This window comes from Bombus impatiens, unplaced genomic scaffold (genome assembly GCF_000188095.3).
Source record: "Bombus impatiens unplaced genomic scaffold, BIMP_2.2 scf_0843, whole genome shotgun sequence".
NCBI classification, from domain to species: domain Eukaryota; kingdom Metazoa; phylum Arthropoda; class Insecta; order Hymenoptera; family Apidae; genus Bombus; species Bombus impatiens.
Genome location: NT_177262.1, coordinates 27,122 through 54,945, shown reverse-complemented (window position 1 = coordinate 54,945; position 27,824 = coordinate 27,122). Strand labels below are relative to the sequence as shown.

The following is a 27,824-nucleotide window of genomic DNA, read 5'->3' as shown; positions in this document are numbered from 1 at the left end:
CGTCCATCTACAGTACGTGTTCTCTGACTGTACAGAGAACCAGATGATGATCAAGTTCAACGAAAAGATGATCAGCTACCACGACAAGTTCCGGCTCTTCATCACGACGAAACTCGCGAACCCCCATTACGCCCCGGAGATATCCACTAAAACGACGTTATGCAACTTCGCCATTAAGGAACAGGGTAACTAATTGTCTTATCGTGCGTCAGTTGGAAAAGGGTAGATAATAGAGAGCGAAAAAGATGGACACAGAGAGAAGGATGAACGGGAAGCGAACTAGATCGAGAGGGCGGTAGAGAAAGAGGTAGCCAGAGGAGACAAAGTCTAGAACCTTATTATCCTGTGCGCAGGACTGGAAGACCAGCTCTTGGGAATCGTGGTCAGAAAAGAGAAGCCGCAGCTCGAAGAACAGAAGGACAATCTGGTCTTCACGATCTCGTCCAATAAACGAACTCTCAAAGAACTCGAAGACAAAATACTCCAGTAAGATATCCTTTGCTTCTTTTGATCCCTTCCTCTGTAACATGATAATAATACGTTGGAAATAAAGCGCACGTAACACGAGAGTTAACCCTGTGGAAGTTGCAGAACTAACAGTTGGGTCAAAGATCACGGTATACTTGAAAAAATGTTTTTAAATCTATATCTTTATATCGCAGCATCGATCTTTGCGAATGGATACATGATACTATTGAGAAGCATTACCAAACACTTGCTCGTTTTTAACAAGATATGTTTCAATTACAGAATTACGGATACATCTAACTACAATGATCAGAATTAACAGTGTAACAGGATATTACGACTGTCTTTGTGGTCTTCATACCACAGCTGTTCTTTGTCAGCAACTTTTACGATATATATATCTAAGGACATAAAAAGATTTCACAACTTCCAAAGAGTTAAGGAAGCTTATGGTATTTATATGTGCTGTGATTTCATACAGTCTACTGAACGTGGCCGGAGACACTCTACTGGACGACCTGGATTTACTGAGCACGTTGCAATCGTCAAAGGCGACCTCGACCTCTATCGAGGAATCGTTGGTAGTGTCTGAACAAACAGAGAAGGAGATAGACCTTGCCAGAGAAGAATACAGGTCCTGTGCACATCGTGCCGCGATCCTCTTCTTCGTCTTGAACGACATGAGTTTTATTGATCCGATGTACCAATTCGCCTTGGACGCATATATTACCTTGTTTATGCTGTCGATCGACAAGAGTGCGAAAAGTATAAAGCTCCCTGAAAGAATCGAGAATCTAAACGAATATCACACTTATGCATTGTACAAGTACGTATAGCCCTATACAGAATGTCACGAAATATGTGAGTAACGTTCATAGGCTCGATCGCAAAAATCAAAACGATGAAATAAATTTAGGTATAAAAATGTTGATTTTATATTGCGCTATTACCACTCAAAGACAACTCTCGTTGAATCAGGAACACGTGTCGAGGTCTCTTCGAACAACACAAATTACTCTTTTCCTTTAACATGTGTATGAAGATCTTGGACGCACAAGATAAGGTGATTCCTAACGAGTATGCGTTCTTGCTGCGTGGTGGAATCGTTCTGGACAGAGAGAATCAGCCAGATAAGCCGATTGGCTGGTTGCCCGATGAAACTTGGGATAATATCACAGAACTCGATAAGCTGGCTGGATTTCATGGAATTGTTTCTTCGTTTGAACAGTTCCCACGAGATTGGCATAATTGGTGCGTTTCCTGTAAATTGTTATATCAAACAGTCCGATTTATTATTTTTGTGAAATATTAATTATAATTTTATTTAATGTTATAAAATGTTATAATAATTTTATAAATTGAATAATATTTAGGTATATTAATACGAAACCACATGATTGGTAAATCGTCTAAAAGTCACCATTTAAAAATTTATATTTTTATAAAATAAAAATCAAATAATATTTAGGTACGTTAACACGGAACCAGAAAACACACCCCTAGTAGCAGAGTGGGAGACGAATTGCAACGTGTTTCAGAAGATGCTAGTAATACGTAGCTGCCGTCCTGACAGAATTTCCTTCTGTATCGCGAACTTCATCGTGCTAAATCTCGGTCAAAGGTTCGTCGAGCCACCGGTACTCGACCTGAAGGCAGTGCTCGACGATTCCGTAGCACAGACTCCGCTTATATTCGTCCTCTCGCCCGGCGTGGATCCTACGAGCACCCTGATGCAACTAGTCGACAGCCAGGAAATGACTAACCACTTTATGACTCTGTCTCTGGGTCAAGGACAGGCGCCCATTGCCACTAGGTCGGTTTTATACAAAAGAAAGTAGAATTTTAGACTTTTAAGGAACATGTCATTCTGTAGATTAATGTACTTGAAAAAAAAATCCGAATTAATCGAACGATATTATATTTCAGGAATAATAGGAATTTAACTATCGTATTCATAAGAAATAAAATTTTATAAAGCATGAATATATAGAAGAAGACTCATTTCTTACATGATTTCCACTTTGTTTTCTTTGGTACAAGTTTTATACTTTAAACTTAGTAACAATATCAATTTTAATACTAAATTTAATAATAGTATCATTTAATAACAAAAAATTTCACAAAAATCTACTTGCAGAATGATAGAAGTAGGTGCAAAAGAGGGGGCTTGGGTGTTCCTAGCGAATTGTCACTTATCGCTAAGTTGGATGCCGAAATTGGACAAGATTGTGGAGACTTTAGGGGCCAGTAAAACCATAATACACCCGCAATTCAGGTTCGCGTTTGATCGCAAGTGTCGCTTGAGTTGATAATGAAAGGGTCTCGAATCGATTGCAGATTGTGGCTTAGCTCGAGTCCAAGTCCCCAATTCCCTATATCGATCCTGCAGGCGGGTATAAAGATGACCACGGAACCACCGAAAGGTTTAAAGGCAAACATGAAACGACTTTACAGCTTAATAACCGAGACCCAGTTCGAATTGTGCCAAGCAAAGTCCAAATACAAGAAGCTTCTGTTCGCCCTGGTATTCTTCCACGCGATTCTCCTCGAGCGTAAAAAGTTCCAGCAATTGGGCTGGAATGTCATCTACAGCTTCAACGACTCCGACTTCGTGGTAATTTCATCGACTGGTTCGCGATTGGACCATCGATAAGATTGAAATATTCTACTAATACTGTTACTAAAATCTGATTTTTCTCATTTGTTCGATTTCTTAGTTACAGAAGTTTCTGTTTTTGAAATTACTTGACAATTTTATTTATTAAATCGCTATTCTATAAGAGTTAATCCAGTATCGAAAGCCTAAAATTATAATAGCGTAAATCGGTCTACTGCCAGTTTTTATAAAATAATTTGATATTTTTAAAAGTACTTGATACTTTTGAAATTCTCAAAACCTTGTCTTACATCACTTTGATTTTAAGTCCATTGTATAAGTACTTTGTTCAATAATATACAAATATAGACTTGATCGTTAAAACTTCTTAACCAGGTCATAATAATGAAATAAAAATTCAATCTAAAGACGTGTGTAATCTGCAATTAAGAACTACGACCAAAATATCGATCTGATTCTACTTCCTACAACTAAACATCAAAACAATAAAATAATTTTATTCGAATGTTTTTTAAATTCAATTATAATGATATATAGAAACAAGATATAATATGAGAAAAATTATAAGGTGGAAAATAGTAGCTGTGCGATTGATTTTTCGTTTTAAACATAGGTATCGGAAAATCTCTTGCAAGTGTATCTTGATGAATACCCAGTGACGCCATGGGAATCATTGAAGTATCTCATAGCAGGTGTTTGTTACGGTGGACACGTGACCGACGACTGGGACCGTCGTTTGCTAATGACGTACATTCAACAATATTTCACCGAGGAGGCCCTGACTGTGCCCTATTATCGTTTATCATCGCTACCAACCTATTACATACCGAGGGATGGTTCGTTGGCATCCTATCACGATTTCATCACGGTCCTACCGACCATCGACAAACCGGAAGCGTTCGGTCAACACCCGAACGCAGATATCACCTGTTTAATCATGGAAACCAGAAATATGTTCGAGACTCTGATGGGACTTCAGGTCCAGGCAGTTGCCAAAGAAGAAACTACTAAGGAGGAAAAGGTTTGTAAAAACTGACAATAGAAAATTTCAATTATCTAAACTCTCTAGGAACAAACAGTTTACATAGTATTTCTTTTACTAGATTCGCTAGATTTTTACTGCTAGAAATAAGATAAAATAAAACATAGCAGCTCTGCCACTAATTGTTACTGGAGGTCTACAAACTAGATCGAGCAATAACTCAAATTTCGTTCCGCTATAAAAAATTTAACAGAAATAAAAATCAACATCAACTTCTCATTTCTTAAGGTTACTCATTTAACCATGGACATACTATCGAGAATACCAAACGACATCGATTACGAAACAGCTCAGAAATTAATAGGTCCAAAGAAATCACCATTGGATGTGGTATTGCTTCAAGAAATACAACGTTACAACATTCTGCTGCAAAAGACTCGCAGTAGCTTGAAAGATCTTCAACTCGCGATCCAAGGTTTGGTGTTGATGTCATCAAACCTTGAGGAAATCTTTACCTGTGTACACGAAGGTCGCGTCCCTTCGATTTGGCTGACAACATATCCGTCGTTGAAACTGTTGGGTGCTTGGACAAGGGATTTAGTCAGCAGGGTGGAACACTTCAATGAATGGGCTCGAACTACTCATCCGCCGCTGCTGTTCTGGCTGGCCGCATTCACGTTCCCAACCGGCTTCCTTACCGCTGTATTGCAGACATCCGCCAGGCTCTGGAACGTCTCTATCGATTCCCTGTCCTGGGAATTCAGTGTTTTTACCATTGACGAGTCGGCCATAATCGAATCACCGATGGTAATTTCATATTAAATACATCTTGTTATATCCGTCCTAACTTCAATCGACTTCATATTTTAAACTTTGAAAAGAAATTTTAAAAATCAAAAAGAACATAAGCAAAATACATCAAACATGCGGAAAATCAATTTAATTATTCTGATTTTCGGTCGCCGTTTGAGCGTTCCTTCGATGAAAGAAGAAACCTACCGCGGAAAAATAGATGGGATAAAAAATTCATCGTAGTGATATAGCTAGGAAAGTGGCGGCGTGTGTGCATGCTTCTAACCGTGTGTACATTCCATTACAGGACGGCGTGTACATACGCTCTATCTTTCTGGAAGGCGCTGGCTGGGACAAGAGGAACAGTGTCCTCGTCGAACCGTCCCCTATGCAACTTGTTTGCAACATGCCGGTGATTCACTTCCGACCCGCGGAAGAGCTTAAAAAGAGAACCAGAGGTAACAACGACGACAACGATATAAAAATTATTCGAAAAAAAATTGTTCGCCACATTGATGAAAAGAATTTTCGTTTGAAATTACGATTTTCTAATTAATTCAAGTAATTACATACTTTCTTTCGATTTCTCTGCACAGGACTCTACACATGTCCCTGTTATTATTACCCCCAAAGAAGCGGGGATCAAGGAAGACCATCGTTCGTAGTAGCGGTCGATTTAAACGCAGGTCCAGGAGGATCGGACTTCTGGGTAAAAAGAGGCACTGCCCTGTTATTAAGTCTCGCCACGTAGATTCATATTAATTATTATTATCATTGTTGTTGTTGTTAATTAATTGGGATTAATGTTTCAAGCGCGATCATTGAAAAGGTACGTCAGTTCCAATGACACTCTCACTTTCCTTTTGATTCCTTCCTCCTATACTTATCTCTTTGTTAGTGTGTAATAAAAGTTAATTTCTATAAATAATAGAATATATACAACAAGCATAATAAAAAATAGTAGTAATTTCTTTACATGCGAATTTGAAGCCTTGATACCACAGTGAACACATGGAGCGAACTCGCAAGACAAGGAACAATCAACCAATTCGTAAGATTTTTAGGATTATCTGATGATGATGATTCTGGTTTAGCGGCACTAATCATCAGTGCTGCGTGTTTCTGGCTGTCGATGCCTTCTAAAGCATCTGAAATTGTTTTATTTATTCGTAAAGCGTATTGAATCCATTTTGTGGGCGGAGTCAAGCCTGAATTCACTGGTGGTTCAAGATCAGACAACTTGTCTTTAGCTTCGAACAAAATCCTCGTCACATTCCCTGTTTGTAGCTGAGCTTCTTTCTTTAAACTATCCACTAGATCCTTCACTGTAAAATTCAACTTCATTTGGAAGCTAATCCAATCAGCTGCGGTTTTGTTATTATAAGTATCCTTGACCAAACTCCTCAGAGCTGATATTTCGTTCTTCAGATCGGTGAAAGATTCGTTGAACATTTCGTGGAGGTCATCAAAGTTACATCTATCTGTTGTATTCGCAGTATTAAGAATATTCATCACAGTATTGTTAATTTGTTTCTTAAAGTCGACCCATTCATCAGGAGGAATGACTGGTTTAATAAATTTAATATAATCAGACCTAGACGAGTCTTCAGATTTGTTAAACTTAGCTTGGAGATTCGAAAAATTTTTATTTGGTTGTAATTTGCTTATTTCTGCAATCCATTCAGTCTTCATACTTCCAATTTCATTTTTTAACTTTGCGAAATCAGACTTAGTTGAATCTTTGAAAACAGCCCAAGCAATAGGATCAATCTCTGTTGGTTCCTTGCTCTGAATGTCCTGGATCATTTTACTTAAGGAATCGTTGACTTGAGCTCTGAATTGTAACCAATCGTCAGTCAAATTAGATAATTCCATATAACCAAATTTGTCTGCTGAAGAAGTTCCTAGATATTCACGTTGAGAAATTTTATTTATGGTGGATAATGTTGCGAGTTCTATACGTGCTGGAGTGCTCTCGAAAGCAGAGAAACTTTTCATAATCTCATCCCTATACATAGCCCATGCTGGATCAGCTGGTGGTGGCATTTCGTTCTTAATCTTATTCACAGCATCGTTTACAGTCTTAATTATATCAAGTTTATTATTTATCCAATCGTCATTAGTATCTGATTTCCCCATGGCTAATTCAGTAGGAACTGTAGTAGATCTCCGACTATCGATCTTGTCCCTAAAAGCAGAAAGTCGGTCTTTAATATCATCTCCTAAAGTAGCCCAAGCTGGATCACTAGGGGCGGGCATATTGTCGCCTATATTCATAATACTATCATCTAAAGAGGATATAATATTATCCTTAAAGTTTTTCCAATCAAAAATTGCTGAAATCTTCTTGATACTCGAAGTCCCTATTAATTTATTCTTATTCATCAAAGCTTGTTCTTGCTCTTTCTTCTTCGTCTCTAATTCCGGAGTAATATCTGCCTTCAAAGACGAGATCCGGTTCTTTAAATCAGCGAATTGATCGATAACATTCTGTTTAAAAGCTATCCATTTGGTCACTGCAGCTGGTCCACCGCCCATCGTCTGTATAGAATCATTCAATGACATTACCAGGTTATTTTTAAATGTGATCCAATCTTGATACATATTTGGTGATCGTGGTGCTCTTAAAATAAAACTATCAGAATCCATTGATAATTTTTCCATGGACGTAGAATCATCTACCTCCAGGGGATGCAAACCAGATAATTGGTTTTGAAGATCAAAGAATGTATCGTTTATGTAATTCTTGAAGGCTAACCAGTCAGTGTCCATCATAGTCCTAGAACTGTTGATATAGGTCACGATATCTCTGATTGTGTCATTAATATTGTTCTTTAATAGCGTCCAATTGACTGGCATGAAAGGAACTTGTAATTTGGGGGATGTTGAGTTGTATTCCCTCCATGGTTCAAAGGATGGCCCTGGGATGTCTTCACAGGACATCATGGGGTTCTCTGCACTTATTGCTCGCATCACTTCCATCTGAGTTTGTATTACACCGTCGGAACAGTCACAGATCAACCTCGCCAATGAGGTTTTACGTAATTCTGTAAGCTGGTCTGAAAAAAGAAGAAGAATGGAAACGCACGAATAAATATTGCAATACAACATAAATTTATTATACATTGTGAAATTGCATGTGACAATCTTATCTAATCTTGTCTAAAACTTTGGGAAAGTTTTATTGAAAAATGGAAAATAACAAAAAATTCAGTTATAAATTCCAGTCAAGTTTAAGGTACTTTGTTTTTTATTCAATAACTGTTCTAACCGATTAGTAATTGATAAAAAAATCTCTTCTTTTTAAAAATAATTCGATTCTAAAAAAATTAAGAACTTCCTCAGACATCTTAGTACTCAGAATATAAATTTTAAGTATAATCAACAATTATCTTACCTTCTGTGAATGAATGCGGTTGTCCAGGCATTTCATACCAAAACCTATCCCCTTTCTGCAACCTAACAAATTGATCAGCGATCAGACACGTAAAAGTGGGACCAACGATACCACCAGCCCTAGGTAATTCAGCCAAAGCTCCAGTATATAAATCAATATCATAAATCGACCCATACAATGAGGAAATGTCTTGAAGGGCCTGCGGATCCAGGTGTCCTTCCAAATCAGAGAAACTTTTTATTTTCCCCAATCCACAATATTCCCTCCATTTAATGTAACCAGGAAGTCCATGATCTCTCCCACGCTGAATATTCAACGATACCAAATCCAAGCCACAGGGAACAGTAACATTAGCAATAGGATCTTCGAACAAGTGATTGGTCAATTGAGAAGTGACATGGGTAGATGACATCTGAATCATATTTCTCGTAGCTGAGATGACTGAACTCTTCACTCCACCCTCTGCGTACAAACTATATGGATTGAACAACATTCTGTGCAGTTCTACATAAGAGGAGGTTCCTTCTTGCTCGTCAGTCATTTTCATTAAGCCAGGTAACAAAGTATGAGCAAACCTAAAGGCAGCTGCTGCAAAACTATTGGCTATACTTGGGTCAGTATTAGAGTCATCTACGGTCCACTGTCTATAGCCGGACCTGAGAGGCTTCAAATCACGTAGATTCGTTTCTTGCTCTCCTAAGATAATAGGTATGAATTCCTGATAGGTAATATGTTGCAGTTGAGCACCCACTATACGTCGAGACTCTTCGTATAGCGTTTCGTCATTCCAAGAAGGGTTGACCTTAGCCAACTGCTCGGTGATTCTATTGTGCTGTCGCGCCCAGAGCAGATGCATCGTCGTCAAGTGCAGGTTCTCGTTTGCCCTGGCGTCGCCTGCTGCGAAGCAGTACCTGCCCCTCAACTTCTCAGTTTCACGATTACAGCCGTCGTTAGGATTCATGCTAGGTGGTAAGAGAGTTCGATTGTCCGGAGTCAACTGCATCCTCAGACGACCGCCAGAAAATTCTCGCAACTTACGAGCTGTATCCTGATCAGATCCATAGATTGCAGAGCCATCAATAAACGCAGTCGCCTGTGCAAAATAATATATATTCACTTTGAAATATGAAAGGTTTGACTTTTTGGAATCAAAGAGAAACGAACAAGTATATTTAACAGTGTAATTTTGTTCCCATTGTCTAGATCACTATTGTGCGATATCATTATTACGGAGATAACGAATACGTAATTACGATCAAAACTCGCCTCATCGATGCGACGATAATCGAGTTAATTAACAACGCGACGCGCCTATCGCGCATTGTTCCAAGGGAATTTTTCATCCGTCCCGATAGCAATTTCTCGTCGCCCTGTATCACGACTGACACCGTCCTTCGAATGGAATCTCATTATACGTCAAGAATTAATGCTCATAACGTTAAAATGTCGATTTATGAGGACAAGCATTAAACTTTGAAACAACACACCTGAAGTACACACCTGATTCAACTGTTGCCTGGGGCCCAGTTTGCACTGGGGTGCGGGTGCAGATCTGACGAAATCCATACACGTTCTCCCAGCTACATCGAAAACAGGATCTCCAGAAGATACAGGAACAGGAAAACACTCAGGATGACCAACAGATGGTGGACAACAAGAAATAGAAGTACCATTGATACCCTGACTAATCGCAGTAGCGGTGATATCATGATCCAAAAATTGTCCATAAACAGCTAACATCACTGTGAAATGAGGATTGCTACTTGGTGAAGGCTTGTGAACCTTCAAACTAACTTCCCTTGCTGAGGGTAACTCGGCTCCTGTAGCTGCTCTGCGAGGAGCTTCGACACCATCGGCATAGTTAGGCGCTAGAACTCTTCTGAATGGTGTCATGGTGGCTCCCCATTGCATTGGTCTATTGCAACTTCCATCGAAGGTTCTATATTTACTAGATGGACATTCTGGGGTGGTGAATTGCTTGCAAATACCCAGAAACTGCCAGCCTGCGTCGAAGAAGCTTCCAATAGCAGAGGATGCTCCAAAGATTGTCCTTGAACTTTCGATTCTTTTAGTCGCTGCAAGTTCTGCTACAGCCGCTAAAGCTAGTGTTCCAACACTCGTGCAAGTGCTTACTGCGTAACGATGCCTCATTTCAGGCGATGGTGAAGGTAATGGAGACATCAACGCAGTAACGTCTGCAAAAAGTCGCTCATTTACTGCTTGGCGACTTGCTTCCAGCCCTATCTTTATCTCATCGTCTGTTAATTTTGGCGTAGCAGTATCTTTTGTGTTTTTGTCAGACACAAAGATAGAATTAGAAGATGGGACGATGGAAGGATTGCTGAAGAGGGTGTAGGACCCAGATCCAGGAGCAATGCCCAATTTTAAATTGCTTGTGAGATTCATGGTAGACTCGGAGGAAGAAGTGGTGAAGTTTGGACCGACGTCTATCATATCGTGGCTCACGGAGTAGCTTACTGTCACTATAAGGGCCATAGTGAAGATCGCTCTGAAATAAAAGTGCAACAAGAGCTTAAAGAGCTATATTTTGATAATTAGATATATATTTTTTTATCCTTCATAGGCAAACTGGATTGTTTACATCCAAAGGTAAATTTTGTACTGTTCTAGAGCTTCTAAAACATGTAAAAAGCTTCTGTGATATCGATGACTTTATTGAATTATACAATTCATTCGTTAAGTCAATTGCCTATAACTTTTTTCAATAAAAATAAAAATTCGCTTCGAAGAAAAAGGATGAAATTTCGTCACTTTGCCTACAAAATGTTTAATTTATCAAAAGTGCATAGAAATTAAGATAGTCATCCTTCGATAATTCCTCGACAATTAAGATAGTTATTTTTCGATAAATTGTATAATAACAAAAGGCTATCAAAACAAACTTTCGTTTTAAGAATGACGTTCAATACATAAATCAGACGAATCGTAAAAGTGAATTTATCGAAGAAGCATCGATTTAAATACCACCAGGATGAAATAAGAGCTGTTTGAAAAGTTGTAACAGTGGCCAACCGTATTGTCACCGTACAATCACGCATGTAATCAAGGCCAGCATCACGTAACGCTAATCAGCCTATGCGCAAGACGCCGAGTTCCATACAAGACTGTTTGTACCTCGTAAACGAATTGCAAGGTGTTTTACTCTGCAAATGAGATATGAGATAAGGTCGAGCTGTTGTTCTTAATGCTCGTTTGTGTCACGGAAAATCTCCAAACAACGGAAGTTTCTACACGTATAATCCACTGTCTTATTGTCTGAGGCTATTTAAGTGAATATATTGAAGTTTGAAAGCTTGTAAAATGAAACAGAGTGGATGATTTCTAATGAGCAAGACAGAATTGCCCCATGATGAACCTGTCGTAAACCCGTCTCACGTGTTCGAGTCACGCCCAGACGAAACCGCAGCATAGAAACCGCGGTTTCGTTGTTGCACGGATCCACTTTACTGCGATATAATCTGAAAACTCTCTAAAACGTTAGAATCGAATCAGATACATAGACTGCAGCTAATCATTTTACAAATGTTATTCGTCGAAAATACCAACAATCTACGAATAATCAAATGAACCGAAATCGAAAAACATAACAGAAACGCAAGATGAAAGGTGTCAAATTAACATCGCACGAAACAGGACGACGTCGTTCTCCTACGACAAAAATACCGTACATATAATCGACGAATAATCAAAATTTGAATCTCGATCAAAAGATAAAAGATGAGACTACATCAAACCAAACCGAACTATATTATTTTCTATATGATTCTAAATATTATTTTTCATTTCTACTCATTTGATAAAAATCACAAGGTGCGCGAGATTCAAACTGAAAGCGCAAGAACACAAACAAGGACAACAGGATAGAAGCAAAGACGATGGAAATGCGACTCACACCGCGATCGTGTACGTGAAACATCGTAGCTGCAGCCGTTGCCTCCTGTGATGGGAATAAAATGGCAACGCGTCATGCACGTAGTACACCCTGGCTGGCTTGTCGCCGGTCAACAAGGTCTTCTCCGAGGAAAGCATTCCTGGTTGCACGCGTTCCAAGACCGAACTGAAACGATCGGCCGGTCAGGCGGTGGTTCGAGGTGAGCGATGATTTTACGTAAGTATCCGCTTACGGTGGGGACTCGATGCACAATGGTTTTTTTCCCTACACGAAGTGACGATGCTAATGGTCGGTGTACTAGTGAACTCGTACAGCGTTCCTTTATGTGGATTCCGAATCGAAAATGCGCTCAGAAGTCGTCTCAACCGTCCCGGACAAAAGGGTTAACTTGGAAAATTCAATTATCTCGGTATCGTGCGGTATCATAAAAAATTGATGAATTCCTGATTGTTGTTCCCTTCGTTTTATTATCGAATAGAACTCTCTTGCGCAATAATTTGCCAGTTAATACTATTAGTAAATTGACTACTGGTTGTAAATTATAGTGCTCCTTTTTATAATTTTAAAGTTTTACGTCGAAAAAGGTAATCAGTTAATTGGTAATTTGTAAAATTTGTTTGTAAAGTTTTATTTGATTTCTAAATTTGTTGCTATTATAGAAGAAAATATATTATTACTGGTAATTTTTGATTCGTGATTTGTATAATTTTATTAATAATATTGGTTTAATTGTGCAATTTTAATTAATTATATGAATATTTTTAAGTAAAAGGTTTTTATATTATTTATTTGATTGTGATTGATTATGTATGCCTCATCCGCATGTTATTTGTTTAAACGACTGGTTACATCGCATCACGCATGCAAGGTAGCCTTCTCTTGTAATTATATAAACACGCTTAATTACAGACGCAAATACTTTCGAACGCTGGATTGGCATCGTCCAGTTGCAAATCGCATCTTATAATACATGCAAAGCATCGAACATTCCAGTGACAGGCAATAATACGCTTATCATCCCTACTGGAAAACTATTCCAATCCAATCTGATATAAAAAGATACACTCTGATAAATAAAGAATTGTTTATGACAATTTTTATTAAAATTGTATGAATAAGGAAATACGAAGAATAAGAAGATCCAATAGATCACATAAATAAAGGAGTGTTCATGTTTTCTTTCCAAGAAAATGATAAAAATTAAGTCACACTAACAAAGGAATGTTAAACGATAAAAAGAATGAAGATAGTTTACACTCACAGTCCAACCTTTCTATAATTTTAACAGGTTTCTTTATCTTTTTAAAGAAAGAAATAAAGAAATATGGGAATATTAAGAAATACCTTCGCTAGAGGGAACTTGTCCCCGTACTTCAATTTTCAGATATTTTCAACGACCATCCCCATCTCTTTAAAGAGAAGGATAAAGAAATAAGAAAATATTAAAAAACAGAGAATTCCTTCTCATACTTCTTTCGATCTCTCAGTATTTCCAACATCTCTCTACATCTTTTTAAGAAGAAAAAGATAAAGAAATATAAGACAAGCAAGGTCTCTTTTTCTGGAGAATATAGGAAGACTTACATTACAGCGGCGCAGATGCAGCACTGAAACTGTCTGATTCGAGTCTTCCGGGTCCTCAGCAGGCTCGCAAATTCCACGTAGTCCGGGGAATCCAGAGGTCTCGTAAGCGACGTCCTTTCATTAACTCCTCTATCCGCGTACATGGTCCGAACGACAATATCTCACTGGCGAACGACAAAAAGAAATCTCGAGGAAAATACTCGTGGTGTGTTGATGATCACAATGGCGAACAAAAGTGAACTGGCGTGGACAACTGGCGAGTTTCGCAGCTCGACTCCGTTCGGTTCGAGTCGACTCGGTTTACCGCGGAGGAATCGACGCAAATCGGAACTTCCTGTCCTCTTGGGCACAGCAAGATGCTTTCTGTCGCTCTCTACGCTGCATCCCTTCGTCAGAAAGTTATTAATGCTATTTCTCATTGTTTGAGAACGTTGAAAAATATTGTTACCTTTAATTCTTTAATCATGAAAATGGAAGATATATTTGTGATATTTATTAATATATTATCATCGAATTCAAAGATTATAATAAGATCCATCTTGTATCAACATCAAGATTCGAGAAATTTAGAGATGAAAAAATATATGGAAAGTATATAATATGTAAAAATATGTAAAATATACCGAAAATAGAATACTTATGATGATATTTAGCAAGGGAAACGAACTTAACTACCATTTCTATAGTTGTGTTTACAAGAATCACATGACAGGATCGATGCTCACTTTTGCCCAAAAAGTTGTAAAAACTACTGACGGATGAAGAATGGAATAGCAGTAAACAGGCTCCAACTCGATGGTGAAACGCGATACGAACGATACTGGTCTCGATATAGTGATGAAGTATCATATAAATTGCCAAACACCTGAACGTTTCAAAATCCACCACTATACGAAATCATTCTAACGCAATCAATCAAATTCTAAAATATTCGAAAATCACAAAAGCTCATTCCTAAACTTACTCGCGCACCAAGAATTGGAAAAATTCGAATTGCTACAAATTAGGATCGTAAACGCGTGAATAATGTCGAAAGAAGGAAACGAACGCATAAAAGTTTCTAAATAGGCTACTAACGTAATACCAACGGGGGCAACGGTCGAAAATAAAGGCAATTAAATCGGGATTATTCTTATCATCCGCAAATCCTCACATTCAAGCAATTCAAGCAAGTGAGTCAAGCAAGTTCGAACGCCTTGACGGGCCACTGCTATCGAGATATCTATTATCCCGCGAGCGTTCTATGCTTAGCGCACTATACATTATACATACAGTGCACTAGCTATGCAAGTTGACCGATTCGTGTTACATAAGAAGAATCGAGGATCGACGGACTAGAATGAAATACAAGTCGCCTCGTCGCATTTTTATCCTGCGATGTCTATGGGTCGAAGTCGAGAAGCGGAACTTCGTTTCGAAAAAGATAATCGACATCTTTGCATCTTAAAATAGCGATAATCTACATTATAATAATTAAAAATGTAACTTAGGAAGACGTCAAAGAAATACACGACCAATTTCAAAACCGCTTATATCGTCAAAACTATCTATACTCACGTTTTCACGAGCATTGGTACATTTCCAGAAACGATTATTAGCAAAGCAACGCGATGAACACGAGTATTTCCGCAGTAGGTGAGGAAAAATCGATTTATCAGTGATAATCGTGGGAAATCCGATGGCCTGCTGTCACGTGTCGAATCGACGATCAACCCAAGCAACGGGCTCCCTGTTGATTATCCAACTCCTCTCTGCATAGCTAGGCAGTAATTATGAAAGCGGCTGAACTGGCACATCGATCGTCGTGCATCCACCGCTAATTACAATCTTCGACGCGTCGTAAACGTGACAGGGTGTAATTAACCGAGTCCTTCCGTCGATCAAATACGAAAATCAACGGACCAACGATAATCTAGACCGTTTCATCACGGTAGACTTAAAAAAAGCGTTGCGTTAGATTCTAAAGCAAAGACTCGACTAATTTCCAGCAGGCAGTCAATAGTCGACGTTCAGCTAATTAAATCTTATACAACGTATTGTCCCTTTTTATTTCGTAACGTATGGAGATGCGTAACGTAATACGTGACGCGCGAAGGTTTGCCGAAAGGTTTCCTTCCCGTTAACGGGCTTCGCAGACGCATAACTCGCTTGTATTCGCACCGGGGATCTTCCGGCTTTGTTGGAACAATACGCGCGCGGAATTAGCCTATATGCGTTACGTAATTCGTCCGTAACATTGCAGTTGCATCCAGATACTCGATATTCCTATTCAAGATTAAATGAAAAATGAAAGAGCAAGCGCGAAAAAATAACGAAGACAAACACAAAAACCTACTAAAACGACTAGAATAAGCTGATGAGACATCTATCTTTAAGTCGATTTAATAAAGATTATAGCAAGTTGATTTAGTTGATTGGTTATTATTTATTATAGTATAGTTGGTTTAGAAACGAGTAAGCTGGATCTAAATATTAAAATCTTATGATTATTTTCATATAATAAATTCGTTAAAATGTTTTGGTCATTCGGTGCAACAAAAGTTGTATCTTTTCGAGGCACGAAGCTCCAGCCATTGTTCCTGGTTGGGGACGTACATTTCCGCTGGCATGCGTTCCAATCCCGGGGATTCGGGCGATCCATGCTCGTTTGTTCTTCTGGCTGAAACATTAGATAGAGTAAAAGATCTTTTCTTACCATTTCGAATTCAAGTCGCCCTAATTTTATGATAATTCTATTTCGTACTGAGTCTTTTACGCATAGAAATAGCCTCGCCAGGATGTCGAAGGAGCAATCGACCCACTCCTTCACATCGTCGCAGCACTTCGTTTTTCAAAAGATGATCTCGTACATTCTGAGAAATAATCGGGCAATTTGTCACCCATTTCGATACGTACGCGAAGTCCGTAAGCAATTGCAACGCACCATATTCGCTAAAAGATATTTTTAAAAATGTAAAATCTAATTTATATCGTATCGTGTTTCTATTTCGCTTCTTCTTGTCACTTTTTTTTACCGGAAATAAAGATCAGGATCAGCTGACGATTTACCTGAATTTAATACGATGCAGATAAATGTAATCCAGCCATGCCTCGCACATAATTTTCAGAATCATATTCGACGTCTCGGGGTCTTCAATAACTTCTAACACCGGAAGCAATACTTTCTCTGCGGAATAGACAGCTTTAGAGAATCAAGCGTACGTGTAAGAGCGATTTGCTTACCGAAATACGACTCCACGTAAAGACTAGCAGTCACTGGAGCGACGTCGCTCCCTTTCCTCCAGTAACTTGACCGTGGAAAACACATGTGTAGATTCGCTAGGCTGACCACGCGGCAGATTTTTGCCAGAATTTCTACACACTTTCCGGTACACTTCTGTGGAAAAACAACAGGAAGTATATAAAAACAGAAACCTCAGCAGAGCTGCCGAACACTTACAAATCATCGCTTACCTGGAGTAAATCTATGTTGACATTTACTTCAGACACAATTTTCGCTCTCATTTTCGCGCAAACATATACCTGAACACTCACAGAATCCGTTGACAATGTACTCGTATGATCAGCCAGCTGAAACATAGAAAATAATTTAACACAGTGTAAAAACTTTTGATGAAGAAAATTATACGTTAAAGAAGAATATTAAAAAATAACTAGTTGTTTAATGAGCCTAAGCTTTACCTTTAAATATGAAAGTTCTTCGAGACAGTTCACTATGTCACCTTTTACCAAAAGAAAGAACACGTCCAGTTCCCACGTATGAGCTATGATTTTCGCCTCCTGCACAATCCATAGCCTCGCTGTATGTACCGAATGATCTAATCGATGGAGGATGACGATCTGTTCCGATAGTGGTAGCTCTATCAATGGTGCTCCTATCACCCATTCACCGCCTGCCTCGCATTCGTTGCTCAACCTAACGAGCAGTTGGAACAATTCTACGAACATTTGGCCCGTGTCAGACACCTGGAAATTCACACAAACCCTTTTGAATCATTCTATGTGTTGGGATTAGGAAGGTATGGTATGTAGCACTTTAATTTGTAGAGTACCCGATCGCTAAACCTAAACACTATGTATAATCGCAATTTATTAATATTATTTTATTCTTTACTTGAGTATTTTTTTTAATAAAAAGAGAACTTACCTCCGTGAAGGAAGCTTTCGACTGACATTTAAAAGCTGATGTATAAGCCAGTCTAAAGAACTGATCCCATTCTGTAATCGTGGCGTGGTAACCAAGTGCATCACAAAGATTCTGTAACGCTGGTCTCACCGTCTGTGGTACTAAAATTTTAATAAATATACGTAATTGTTTGTATTACGTGAAATTTTTAAGTGTGTGTTTCATATTGATATTTCTTTTATACCATGATTCTTCTGGATGAATTGACTAAGCCAGTCTTTAAGCTGCTGTGCTCCATGATTATGACGAGTAGCCAGAGCCTCCGAAGACCACCAGAGAACCACGTGATCCAGAATACCTGATAGAGCGCCCCACGCAACTTCTTGATAATAATTCTTCACCTTCTTTATCGCACTGCTTCTCAATCTTGTCTCGCCTTTCACGACCGTGAATATTTTATAATGTTTCACGGGTTGGTAATTTCAATGTTGGTGGTTTCAATGTTAGACGGATTGGTAATTAAGAATGAAATTTAGTCCGCAAGCACAGGAGGCTAGGTCCGATTAATTCTGACACATACAGTCAGGGAGAATTTGACGAAATATTCGTCATTAATTACTATCTAGATTATATTTCTCTGTTACTATTCTATTAAACTGTATAAGCAATTTTATTTTTTAAGTGAATTTCATTATCACGTAAAGGTAAAAATTCTTTTTATTTAAACCTACGCTTTGTTGCTGTAAAATAAAGTTCTAATTCATTCGATACACATGATAAAAATGGCCACACCTGCGCCAGGCAAGAGTTAAACAATGGAAAAGATTTTCTTGTTTACCTTTGCTAGTTTTTAACGCATCAGTGCCAAATAATTTCGGTGAAACATCTTGCACGACGTTTAACAGCCTCAGTATCTGTTCATTTTGAGTATTGACTAATGTCTGAATGCTCTCAATATTTGATACCTCCAACTCCGTTCTCGACGTGGAACTTTCGATCGGCGGCGTTAAATGTCTCGTAAGCGCTCTGCGAAACAATTTTTCGTGAAATACGCGACAAAAATAGAATAGTCTTTTATACTAATTTAATACTGGCTGCCCTGACCGATAAATCTCGATACTCGAATTTTCGGAAACGTCGGCGTCGCCAGATATTGTCGTAGAGGGATCGGTTTTCTCGCGGGGCTTGTAATTTGCTAAAAGGCAGTCAATGAGTTCGTGGCAAGATTCTTCCGCTCTATTTTTGGCCAGCATCTGGAATCAAGTCGTAGATTATTTATTGTTCGAACTTTGATCTAGAAAATCAATCGACAATCTATCGACTTAGCTTCTAATATCATTCTATTCGTTTTGTCGAATTTGTGCCAAAAAATTCACGATTTCGTTCGTTGAAAATTTGAAACACTATAGGTTTCAGAAAGAAAAATTGAATGAACAAAATTTTCGTAGTGATGTAGTACAATTTTGAGAAAAACTTTCACCTGCAATATTCGAGTAACGGATATCTTCTTCATTGGTTCCAGTATATAAGGACAATCATTACAGAATACGCTTGTTGAAGGACCAGAAACCTCGATATCCATGTCTAATACATCGTTATAAATGTTCACCAACCTAGAACCAATAGGTTTTTATTAGTCGAATGAAAATTCAACGTACGACCCTACGGTATTCACCTAAAAATAATCCTAAGCAACTCGTCACTCTTACAATCGACGATTTCGTTTATCAAATTAGAAGTGAACCTTACGAGTACGTTCAATTTTCGTTTTAATATCGTCAAGAAATGACGCATCTTATACTTGTAAATCAGATGTGTACTAAGACTCGTCGTACTGATCGATTTGTACCCTTTCGTTATCTCTTCTAGATCCTTTGCAACTCTCTTATATACCTGTATATAAAATACAAATAAAAATTCGTTCAATTCAATACAAAGATAATTTGACAATCATCATAATTATTTGTGAATATACTGCGGATATTTACGCAATTTTATAAATTAATTTTGATTGACTAAAGAAATAAAACCTAAATAGAGAATCCAAATCGAATCTAAAATTCGGTTCATCTACTAGATATTATAACATAAATTGGATGTTATATATATTTTTACATATTATATGCGTTCTGTGCATTTTTGAACCTTTAAATTTTCCATAAATGCATGAACATTTGCAGTCTATTCGTGAAGGAATAGAAGTACCTTTTTACCTAAATTATTCTTTATTTACGAAAAATTTCAAAGATCTTACGAAACCATCTTTATGAAACTTCATCTATACTAAAAATATTGATGCTATAAAATAATAGAAATTTTCTGAACGATATGAGAATAGAAAATAAAATTTCAATTCTTTCTTTTTGGGTACAGAACAAAAAAAGCAGAGAACACTTTATTTAATTCGAGCAGCTTCCGTAGAAATATCTTTCATTCACGACACCAAAGGGCATATTGCAGGCTAATTTCATTAATCGTACGGTTCATAATGAGAAATTAAACTACGACCAGTACTTTACCATGGAAAAACATATAAGGACTCATGTTTCGCACCTCGAATTCACAGATCTGTGAATCTGTGATGTCCTGGATGATTAAGGCTATGGATTCAATAAGATTGTCTATGCTCTCTGTAACCATCGACGAGTTGAGGAACCATTTCTCGAGAACGTCGCCTGGAGGTGGTAGCCACTTGCCGATATTTGCTCTGTAATTGGTATCCATGTGGCTAAGCTTCCACTAGCGAAAATTTATATGTATCAACTCCTCTTTCAATCGATCATTCGGAAAACCGTATCGTTTTTATCGCTCATCATACATGTACTATGTACTACAGTCGTTTTGACTCCTTTGGAGTGCAAACACATTATTTTTTAAATCGTAGCCAAATGTAATAATTCCAAATCGAACGTCTTTTAGACGATGATGATTAAAAATTCATTGTAAATAATTTCTTAAGAAGCTGATTGAATTGTCCTAGTAATCTTTCAATTCCACCGAATCACAAAACTGTCTTGCGAACTATGAGATTATTCACAGATATTTCAGATAGAAAAACAATCAAAAATACTTAGACAAAGAATGTTGAAATGTTAAAGGATAGAAGTTGAACTAGGAAATCTTATCGCATGGCAAAGTAGTCGTATGTAATCTGAGTAGAGTTGCCAGGGGAACGCCTAACGACTGACAGTCTGTGTCCAAAAACCAATGCATCAACTATGCTAGCTCATTCTTCATGATCAAATCATGTGGGAATTACCAAATGTATAAATTTAAGCTCAAATGCACTCAGTTTTGTTTGAAAAACGAACCTAATTTTTTTACTTCTATAAGATTAATACTGCATCGCAGCCTGGAAATACCTAATCTATTCTTACAGATAACTTATTTTTAATGATAACATATCAGTTATAATAGTTTGCCAGGAAGTGTATACATTTAAATATTTTCATACAGTATCTATAAATTATATTTATTCATATACGACAGTTTTTAACGAAATGAATTGTTGTAGGGGATTCCTCGCTTATTTGCCAATCAAAAAGTCGCACCAACGGAATTGGTATAATCATCGAAGAGATCAAGCCAGTGACAGTATGATTGTAGAGGTTAAAAATTGTAAAGAATTTTAAATACAGTCGTTGCAATAATGGGTAACTATTTTCTATGTATAAATATGTAGTTTCTTTATATAATACATTTACTTTTAGGCAATTCACATAATAAAAATGTTTCGGCGAAAAGAACTACAAAGGTACCTTACGTTAAGCTACCTGCGCCATTTATGACGGAAGAGGAATTCTTCAAAAATTGGAACACTTGGAAAAATAATTTTCTTGCATTTAAAAGAGTGCAGAATAAAAACAATTCTGACAAGCAACAATGGGGAAACTTATTATTAAATTTAATGGGTCCAGTTGGACAAGATATTCATAATACATTTGTATTCAATTTTCCAAATGACAAAGAAAATGTAAATATATTAATAGAAAAATTTGATGAATATTACATATTTTCAGGAAGAAAGAAGATACCTTTAGAAAATGTTTATAAATATATAGATGACCTACAGGTAAAGACATTTAAAAATTTATAACAAAAATTGTTCTAAGTTGCATACATATGTATAGTAAATTTTTAAGCACTTTATAATTCTCTTTTCTAGTTGATAATCAAAGAAAAAAATATTGAAAATGAAGAAGAATTAATAAAAAAGAAAATTTTAACAGAAATTAATGAACATCAATTTACAAATGCTGCTAAACAATTAATTCCAATATTTATATTTTCTTCTGATTTCAACAAGTTAACATTAAAGGAAATCGCATTTATTTGGAAATTGTACACTGATATCATCAGTTGTTTATGTTGTGGTGATAATCATTATTCTGAAAAATGTCCAGCATTGGGAAAACAATGTGTAAAATGTAACAAATGGAATCATTTCCCAAGGCGATGTCCAACGATTTTCATTTACAATTGCAATTATTGTGGAGGTGATCATATGCGTAAGAGGTGCCCAGCTTTTAATGAAATTTGCACAAAATGCCAGAAATTAAATCATTTTAAGTGGAAATGCCATCTTGTTCAAATTGCACAATGTCGCTTTTGTGGTTTAAGCCATGCTGCATCTAGATCACTTTGTCCAGCAAAAGATAATGTTTGCTCTATTTGCAAACATATAGGGCATGTTCCTTCAAAATGTAATAAGAAATTTTATACACATAAACATTAAAATGGTAATACTCTTTCATATAATTGAATTGAAGAATGCTTTCTTATACTTATTATGCATCAAAAATATTAACTAAATATTAAACACTAAAAGCACATTAATCAAAGTATCTGTTCATAACAATTTATTAACAATTTTATACATACTTTAATACACAAGAAAATATAATATACTTTTTATTGCAAGTATATATTTATGTATGTTCACAACTGATTTTGGAATAATATATTTTATCAAATGTTTATGTCTTTCTTTGTAACTCGTTTGTTTTCCTTTTTCATTTTATCCCATTGTAACTGTAACATATTACTTTGTCCTTTGGTACGGTAGTAGCTAAACATTAGTGACATTAGTAATGAGATAAGCATTAGTAATTATTTATTCTCATTTCTTATAGACAAGTATTCTTACTGGCGATATTCTGAACGTGCAATTATGCTTAATGACGCCATTAGATTCCATGTACCCACAACATCTTGTACTGGAACCAAATGAGAAGCCTCTAAAACATTTTCTAATCCCTCCTTCTTTAAAGTTCCATATATTTTAAATATACTGCATTTTTTCTGAAAAAAATTATTCGTGTTATAATTACATTACAAAAACAAGCGAGATAAATAATCCTTAAAAGTAAAAATCTTACCCATATTGGACAATATATATCATTTGAATCTTTAATGTATATATCTCCAACTTTTAAAATTTTGAGGCTAACAGAAAATGCAGAATTATTTCCAGGTGTCACAGATAAAAGTGTAGCAAACGTTTCAGTTTTTGGAATAAGTTTTCCTACTGTTTGTATTGTTTTAATCCCATTTGTCTCGTAATCTTCGAAAGAAATATGTATAAGAATATTCTCCACTAGCATAGGAACATACGGAGTACCATTATATATCACATTGTTTCGTGAGGATAAGGAAATTCTCCAATCTTCCAAATCATGTACCTCATCCATCTTATATTAACTTTTCTATTCAAAATTGTAACTCCAAATCCAAATACTTTTTGAGATTCTTCTACTGCTAACTTAACCTAAAACATAAATTAAATAAGATGAAACATAAGTTTGATCTAATAAATAATCATCTTTGACATCAATTGATATTCACAGAAAAATGATAATCACTAAGAAAACTATGTTTAATAATATATTATTCTATTCCCATTATATTTTAAAGCTATTTAAAGTTTATAGTAATTTAATTTAAATTTGTTACCAACATTGAAGTTAATAAGTCAACTTGAAGCTTTTTATAATGTTGACACACATGATCAATCATTTTTTTTCAAGTCGTAAAGAAGGCACACTTAAATAGGTAGGGAAATACCCTTCGGAAAAGAAATCATTGATACGACGAAGTCATATTGTAATAAGCTATAAAAGTGAGAGATTGTGTTCATGTGACACTGCGCAACACATTTTTGATAATCAGGTACGTAATTATATGTCTTTGATCATTATAAAATATAATATATGTAGAAAAAACTAATTTCTTATTGTATAATAATAAATTATATGTTACATAATTATAAAAATATATACAATATAACAAACATTACATATATAAAATAAATGTTAAATAAATTAATAATATTTTCAAATCTTTTCTGAGAAGGTATTCATAATTTTACAATATAATATGTCAAATAAAATAACTTAAATCATGATCGATCCGGAATTTTCCTGATAATTGACACCATCATATTGAATGATACACAGTAAAAATGCTAAAAACGTGTGGGAAGTTGTGCAAAACGGGAAAGCTGGAAAATTCGGGTTCGGTAAACAAATTGTAGGACCCTTTTACACTTTCACAAGTACCAATCACAATGACTGGTATTGGTATAAATAGCCATGATACAAAATTATTTTGATTTTAAGTAAATAAAAAAATACAATAAAATTCATTATATTATTCCTTTAATTGTCGTTGTAAAAGTCATTACATCATTGCAAATAAAGTACCAAGAAGTAGAAATTTTAAAATAAAATTGTAAAATCACTCATTTTTACTGGTGTGTTAGTTCTAACGTTAACACTATTTATATAGTAATGTCATACTTAAAATGAAATTTTTTCAGTTTTGTGCTGATATTGTAGATAATAAATTACTATCAACATGGATATATATGCACGACCTCCAGAACCTTTATCTGATAATGGAGATATGGTTCAAAATTGGCAAAAATGGAGAAAAGATTTCATGATATTTATGAAAGCAAGTAATTCTATAAACAAAGAACGGGATTATCAAGCTTATCTTTTAAGGACTTACATAGGAAAGATTGGTCGAGATGTTATAGAAAAAATTGTTTCAAACCCTTTGAAAGAGGGAGATGACATGAATATATTATTAGCAAAACTTGATAAATACTTTCTTTCACTTAAAAATGAAGTTATAGAAAGATATAACTTTTTTAAGTCACGTAAAAACTCCAATGTCTCTATTGAAAATTATATTGTTTATTTGAAAGTAAGTTAATTTTGAAAAACTATATATATTTTTTAATGCACTTTTTCTATGTATCTGTTAATTTCTAGAATAAAGCAAAAACTTGTAATTTTGGAAATATGACAGACAGCATAATTAGGGACAAATTAATTATTGAATTTGATAATAAACAAATGAGACAAAAGCTGTTTAATATAAAAAATCTTAATTTATCAGAATTTATATCAATTTTTAATGAACATAAATCTGCCATGCAAAAGAGGAAACAGGATACAAACCAAAATAGAAAACAGATAGATGATAATAATATTAAGATTGATAATGTATCTGCTAAGGATGTTACACATTCTGATAAAGAGACTAGTAATTCAAATAAGAATAAAGAATGGGTAAGAAGACGAAATAAAAAAAACTGTAGCAAATGTAATCAGAGGCATCCTATGCAAGCCTGTCCTGCTTGGGATCTTAAATGTGAAAAATGTTACAAATATAATCACAACACTAATTGTTGTCCAGTTCAGCCTACAGACACTGAAAAAATGGAAGTATGTATAAATCCATAATTTATTCTAGTTAATATATGTATTAAACTTGTTTCTTCACTTTATTAACATAACATTTTTATTTTGATAAATTTAAAAAAGGAAACAAATATTCCTATTAATGTATATCTACAACAGAGAAGTAATGATGACAAATGAAAGAGTACTCTTTGTATCATTTATTTATGTCTAAATAACAAAGTAATAAAAAATTCTTTTGCAGCATCCCACTGCTCCACCACTTTCTGATATTGACCACGTGTTGTATCCAAAATTAGATCATGTCAAAACCTTTCAGGAGACACTGGTACGATTTAAAACAAAAAGAGAATGAATAAAAGTTAAATAATGATTTCTATTTTTAGAACACAAAGGAATGGTCATGGATGGAAAATGGGTCTAGAATATCAGATGAAAATTTGCAAAGAAGTCAGGCATCATCGGTGAGCAGTTTTTTGAAACAATTGTATCGTAATATCTAATTGAATCATTAAAATTATTAAAATTTTCCTGTTTTCATGAAAGCCTTCAAGCACAAGACAAAAGACAATGGAAATTTCTAATGTCAAGGGAGATCAAATTCCTGCAGTATCTAAAGATAACTGCCAACTATCATAAGGAAACATATGGAGAAATTGTAATATTATTATAAAATAATTTCTTAAATTCTTTTAGCTTTAATAGAAACCAGAATTGTCAATAAATGATAAATAAAGGATTTTATTATATCTAACAGTAAATAAATTTTAATTTTGACAATATACGTTATTACATTGGTCCCTAAATTAAATTTAAGTTAATCAATGTGAACACTAAGGAGAGTAAATGGCACGATAAATACGAATTATAATAAATTAACTTTCTCTTACATGATTATTAAAAAGTCAATTATAGCCAAATGTATAATTGTATAAATATATAATTGTAGTAATTTCTTATTTACCATTAATTTGAAAAAAACGAATTTATTTGTTTTTGTTTTATGTGAATAATGCGTGATATAACATTTCTTAAATGACACATACAACCTATTAACAAAATAAATAAAGCACTAATCTCTTTGGTATGAGACTCACATAATAATCGCAATTTAAAAAATTGTATAATATTTTATAATCGAAGAAACGTTTGCTTTTTCTTACAAATTTGTTATACGTTTGCATGTCAAAAACAAAAACACAATAATCCTGTCGAATGATGTAGTGCTTTATAACAAATTTGTATAATTGTGTAAAAATACATAAAAATGTTTCATTATAAAATATTCTGTCATGATATATAAAAATGGAGTAAATAAACATGCTATAAACTCTATAGTATACTGATTGTGTACTGCATACAAAGTGACTTATTTTTTTATTTCAGGATTATATAAAATTAAGTCTTCATTGTTTTAAATAATTTAACATTTTAAACATCATCTTGTCAACTGATCCGTAAGAACAAGCTTTTAATTTATATTAGTACATCACAATAAATTGGTAATGTTTAGGTAATAGTTAGGTATTAATAATACTATAGTATATATATAAAATCGAGTTTTCACAAAAAAACAGATATTAAAAAATTATTTTAGATTTTAAAACAGCTTTCTAAATTTTATCTATGTTAAAAAAGATTAGCAACAGTAACAGTATAATTTGTTCAAAAATGTTATTACAGCGAAAATCCAATAAACACGTATTATAAAAATTTATAAAAATACGCAGTAAAAATTCTAATATCTGCTTCTTAATAAACATATTATGCATAACTTTTATATATATATATATATATATATATATATATATATATATATATATATATATATATATATATATATATATATATATATATATATATATATATATATATATATATATATATATATATATATATATATATATATATATATATATATATATATATATATATATATATATATATATATATATATATATATATATATATATATATATATATATATATATATATATATATATATATATATATATATATATATATATATATATATATATATATATATATATATATATATATATATATATATATATATATATATATATATATATATATATATATATATATATATATATATATATATATATATATATATATATATATATATATATATATATATATATATATATATATATATATATATATATATATATATATATATATATATATATATATATATATATATGTATATACA

At 34.7% G+C, this 27,824-nt stretch overlaps 6 protein-coding genes across 24 annotated transcripts in view; 3 read left to right on the top strand and 3 right to left on the bottom strand.

The window, feature by feature from the left end:
• Window positions 1-5,610, top strand: part of LOC100744340 (dynein heavy chain 2, axonemal) — a 37,900-nt gene extending 32,290 nt beyond the window's left edge. The window contains exons 53-63 of the mRNA XM_012390702.3: window positions 36-185; window positions 354-486; window positions 950-1,294; window positions 1,447-1,719; window positions 1,937-2,281; window positions 2,606-2,743; window positions 2,806-3,082; window positions 3,699-4,106; window positions 4,356-4,874; window positions 5,167-5,317; window positions 5,456-5,610. Of these exons, the coding sequence (XP_012246125.1) occupies window positions 36-185; window positions 354-486; window positions 950-1,294; window positions 1,447-1,719; window positions 1,937-2,281; window positions 2,606-2,743; window positions 2,806-3,082; window positions 3,699-4,106; window positions 4,356-4,874; window positions 5,167-5,317; window positions 5,456-5,610 (2,894 nt within the window). The remainder of the gene's footprint in view (window positions 1-35; window positions 186-353; window positions 487-949; window positions 1,295-1,446; window positions 1,720-1,936; window positions 2,282-2,605; window positions 2,744-2,805; window positions 3,083-3,698; window positions 4,107-4,355; window positions 4,875-5,166; window positions 5,318-5,455) is intronic.
• Window positions 20-15,732, bottom strand: LOC100743516. 9 transcript variants are annotated; one of them, XM_033323217.1, is made up of 11 exons: window positions 15,311-15,732; window positions 13,754-14,139; window positions 9,757-10,765; window positions 8,257-9,349; window positions 5,067-7,918; window positions 4,583-4,819; window positions 1,966-2,277; window positions 1,419-1,728; window positions 1,199-1,245; window positions 948-1,138; window positions 20-520 (listed from the first exon to the last, which is right to left on the bottom strand). In XM_033323217.1, exons 2-5 carry the CDS (start codon window positions 13,894-13,896, stop codon window positions 5,832-5,834), a joined length of 4,332 nt encoding a protein of 1,443 aa, XP_033179108.1. In that variant the 5' UTR covers window positions 13,897-14,139; window positions 15,311-15,732; the 3' UTR covers window positions 20-520; window positions 948-1,138; window positions 1,199-1,245; window positions 1,419-1,728; window positions 1,966-2,277; window positions 4,583-4,819; window positions 5,067-5,831. The 9 variants fall into 9 exon arrangements, with proteins under 9 accessions (XP_033179108.1, XP_033179105.1, XP_033179107.1 ...); XM_033323214.1 differs by having other exon boundaries at window positions 948-1,245; XM_033323216.1 differs by having other exon boundaries at window positions 948-1,728; window positions 5,067-5,298; window positions 5,433-7,918.
• Window positions 15,733-16,125: 393 nt separating this feature from the next.
• On the bottom strand, window positions 16,126-21,072 carry LOC100743396 (coiled-coil domain-containing protein 142). 2 transcript variants are annotated; one of them, XM_003492776.3, is made up of 13 exons: window positions 20,433-21,071; window positions 19,555-19,772; window positions 19,360-19,492; window positions 18,984-19,132; window positions 18,718-18,905; window positions 18,124-18,315; window positions 17,901-18,040; window positions 17,435-17,719; window positions 17,207-17,323; window positions 16,976-17,129; window positions 16,802-16,919; window positions 16,497-16,684; window positions 16,126-16,412 (listed from the first exon to the last, which is right to left on the bottom strand). In XM_003492776.3, the coding sequence occupies exons 1-13, from the start codon at window positions 20,601-20,603 to the stop codon at window positions 16,276-16,278; spliced, it is 2,190 nt and encodes a 729-aa protein (XP_003492824.1). In that variant the 5' UTR covers window positions 20,604-21,071; the 3' UTR covers window positions 16,126-16,275. The 2 variants fall into 2 exon arrangements, with proteins under 2 accessions (XP_003492824.1, XP_033179096.1); XM_033323205.1 differs by lacking the exon at window positions 16,497-16,684 and having other exon boundaries at window positions 20,433-21,072.
• A 75-nt stretch (window positions 21,073-21,147) lies between these two features.
• Window positions 21,148-22,847, top strand: LOC100744224. Of its 2 annotated transcripts, none has more exons than XM_012390695.3 (4): window positions 21,148-21,334; window positions 21,394-21,487; window positions 21,590-21,951; window positions 22,045-22,847. In XM_012390695.3, exons 3-4 carry the CDS (start codon window positions 21,664-21,666, stop codon window positions 22,612-22,614), a joined length of 858 nt encoding a protein of 285 aa, XP_012246118.1. In that variant the 5' UTR covers window positions 21,148-21,334; window positions 21,394-21,487; window positions 21,590-21,663; the 3' UTR covers window positions 22,615-22,847. The 2 variants fall into 2 exon arrangements, with proteins under 2 accessions (XP_012246118.1, XP_003492831.1); XM_003492783.4 differs by having other exon boundaries at window positions 21,394-21,532.
• Window positions 22,707-23,854, bottom strand: LOC100743276. Of its 2 annotated transcripts, none has more exons than XM_003492775.4 (4): window positions 23,836-23,853; window positions 23,258-23,646; window positions 23,026-23,180; window positions 22,707-22,947 (listed from the first exon to the last, which is right to left on the bottom strand). In XM_003492775.4, the coding sequence occupies exons 2-4, from the start codon at window positions 23,567-23,569 to the stop codon at window positions 22,848-22,850; spliced, it is 567 nt and encodes a 188-aa protein (XP_003492823.1). In that variant the 5' UTR covers window positions 23,570-23,646; window positions 23,836-23,853; the 3' UTR covers window positions 22,707-22,847. The 2 variants fall into 2 exon arrangements, with proteins under 2 accessions (XP_003492823.1, XP_012246122.1); XM_012390699.3 differs by having other exon boundaries at window positions 22,842-22,947; window positions 23,081-23,180; window positions 23,836-23,854.
• A 20-nt stretch (window positions 23,855-23,874) lies between these two features.
• Window positions 23,875-26,944, top strand: LOC100744106. Of its 8 annotated transcripts, none has more exons than XM_024370608.2 (7): window positions 23,875-24,047; window positions 24,231-24,391; window positions 24,716-25,088; window positions 25,157-25,612; window positions 25,833-25,916; window positions 25,975-26,052; window positions 26,135-26,944. In XM_024370608.2, the coding sequence occupies exons 3-7, from the start codon at window positions 24,735-24,737 to the stop codon at window positions 26,225-26,227; spliced, it is 1,065 nt and encodes a 354-aa protein (XP_024226376.1). In that variant the 5' UTR covers window positions 23,875-24,047; window positions 24,231-24,391; window positions 24,716-24,734; the 3' UTR covers window positions 26,228-26,944. The 8 variants fall into 8 exon arrangements, with proteins under 8 accessions (XP_024226376.1, XP_012246115.1, XP_024226375.1 ...); XM_012390692.3 differs by having other exon boundaries at window positions 24,231-24,396; XM_024370607.2 differs by having other exon boundaries at window positions 24,231-24,407.
• The last annotated feature ends 880 nt before the right edge of the window (window positions 26,945-27,824 follow it).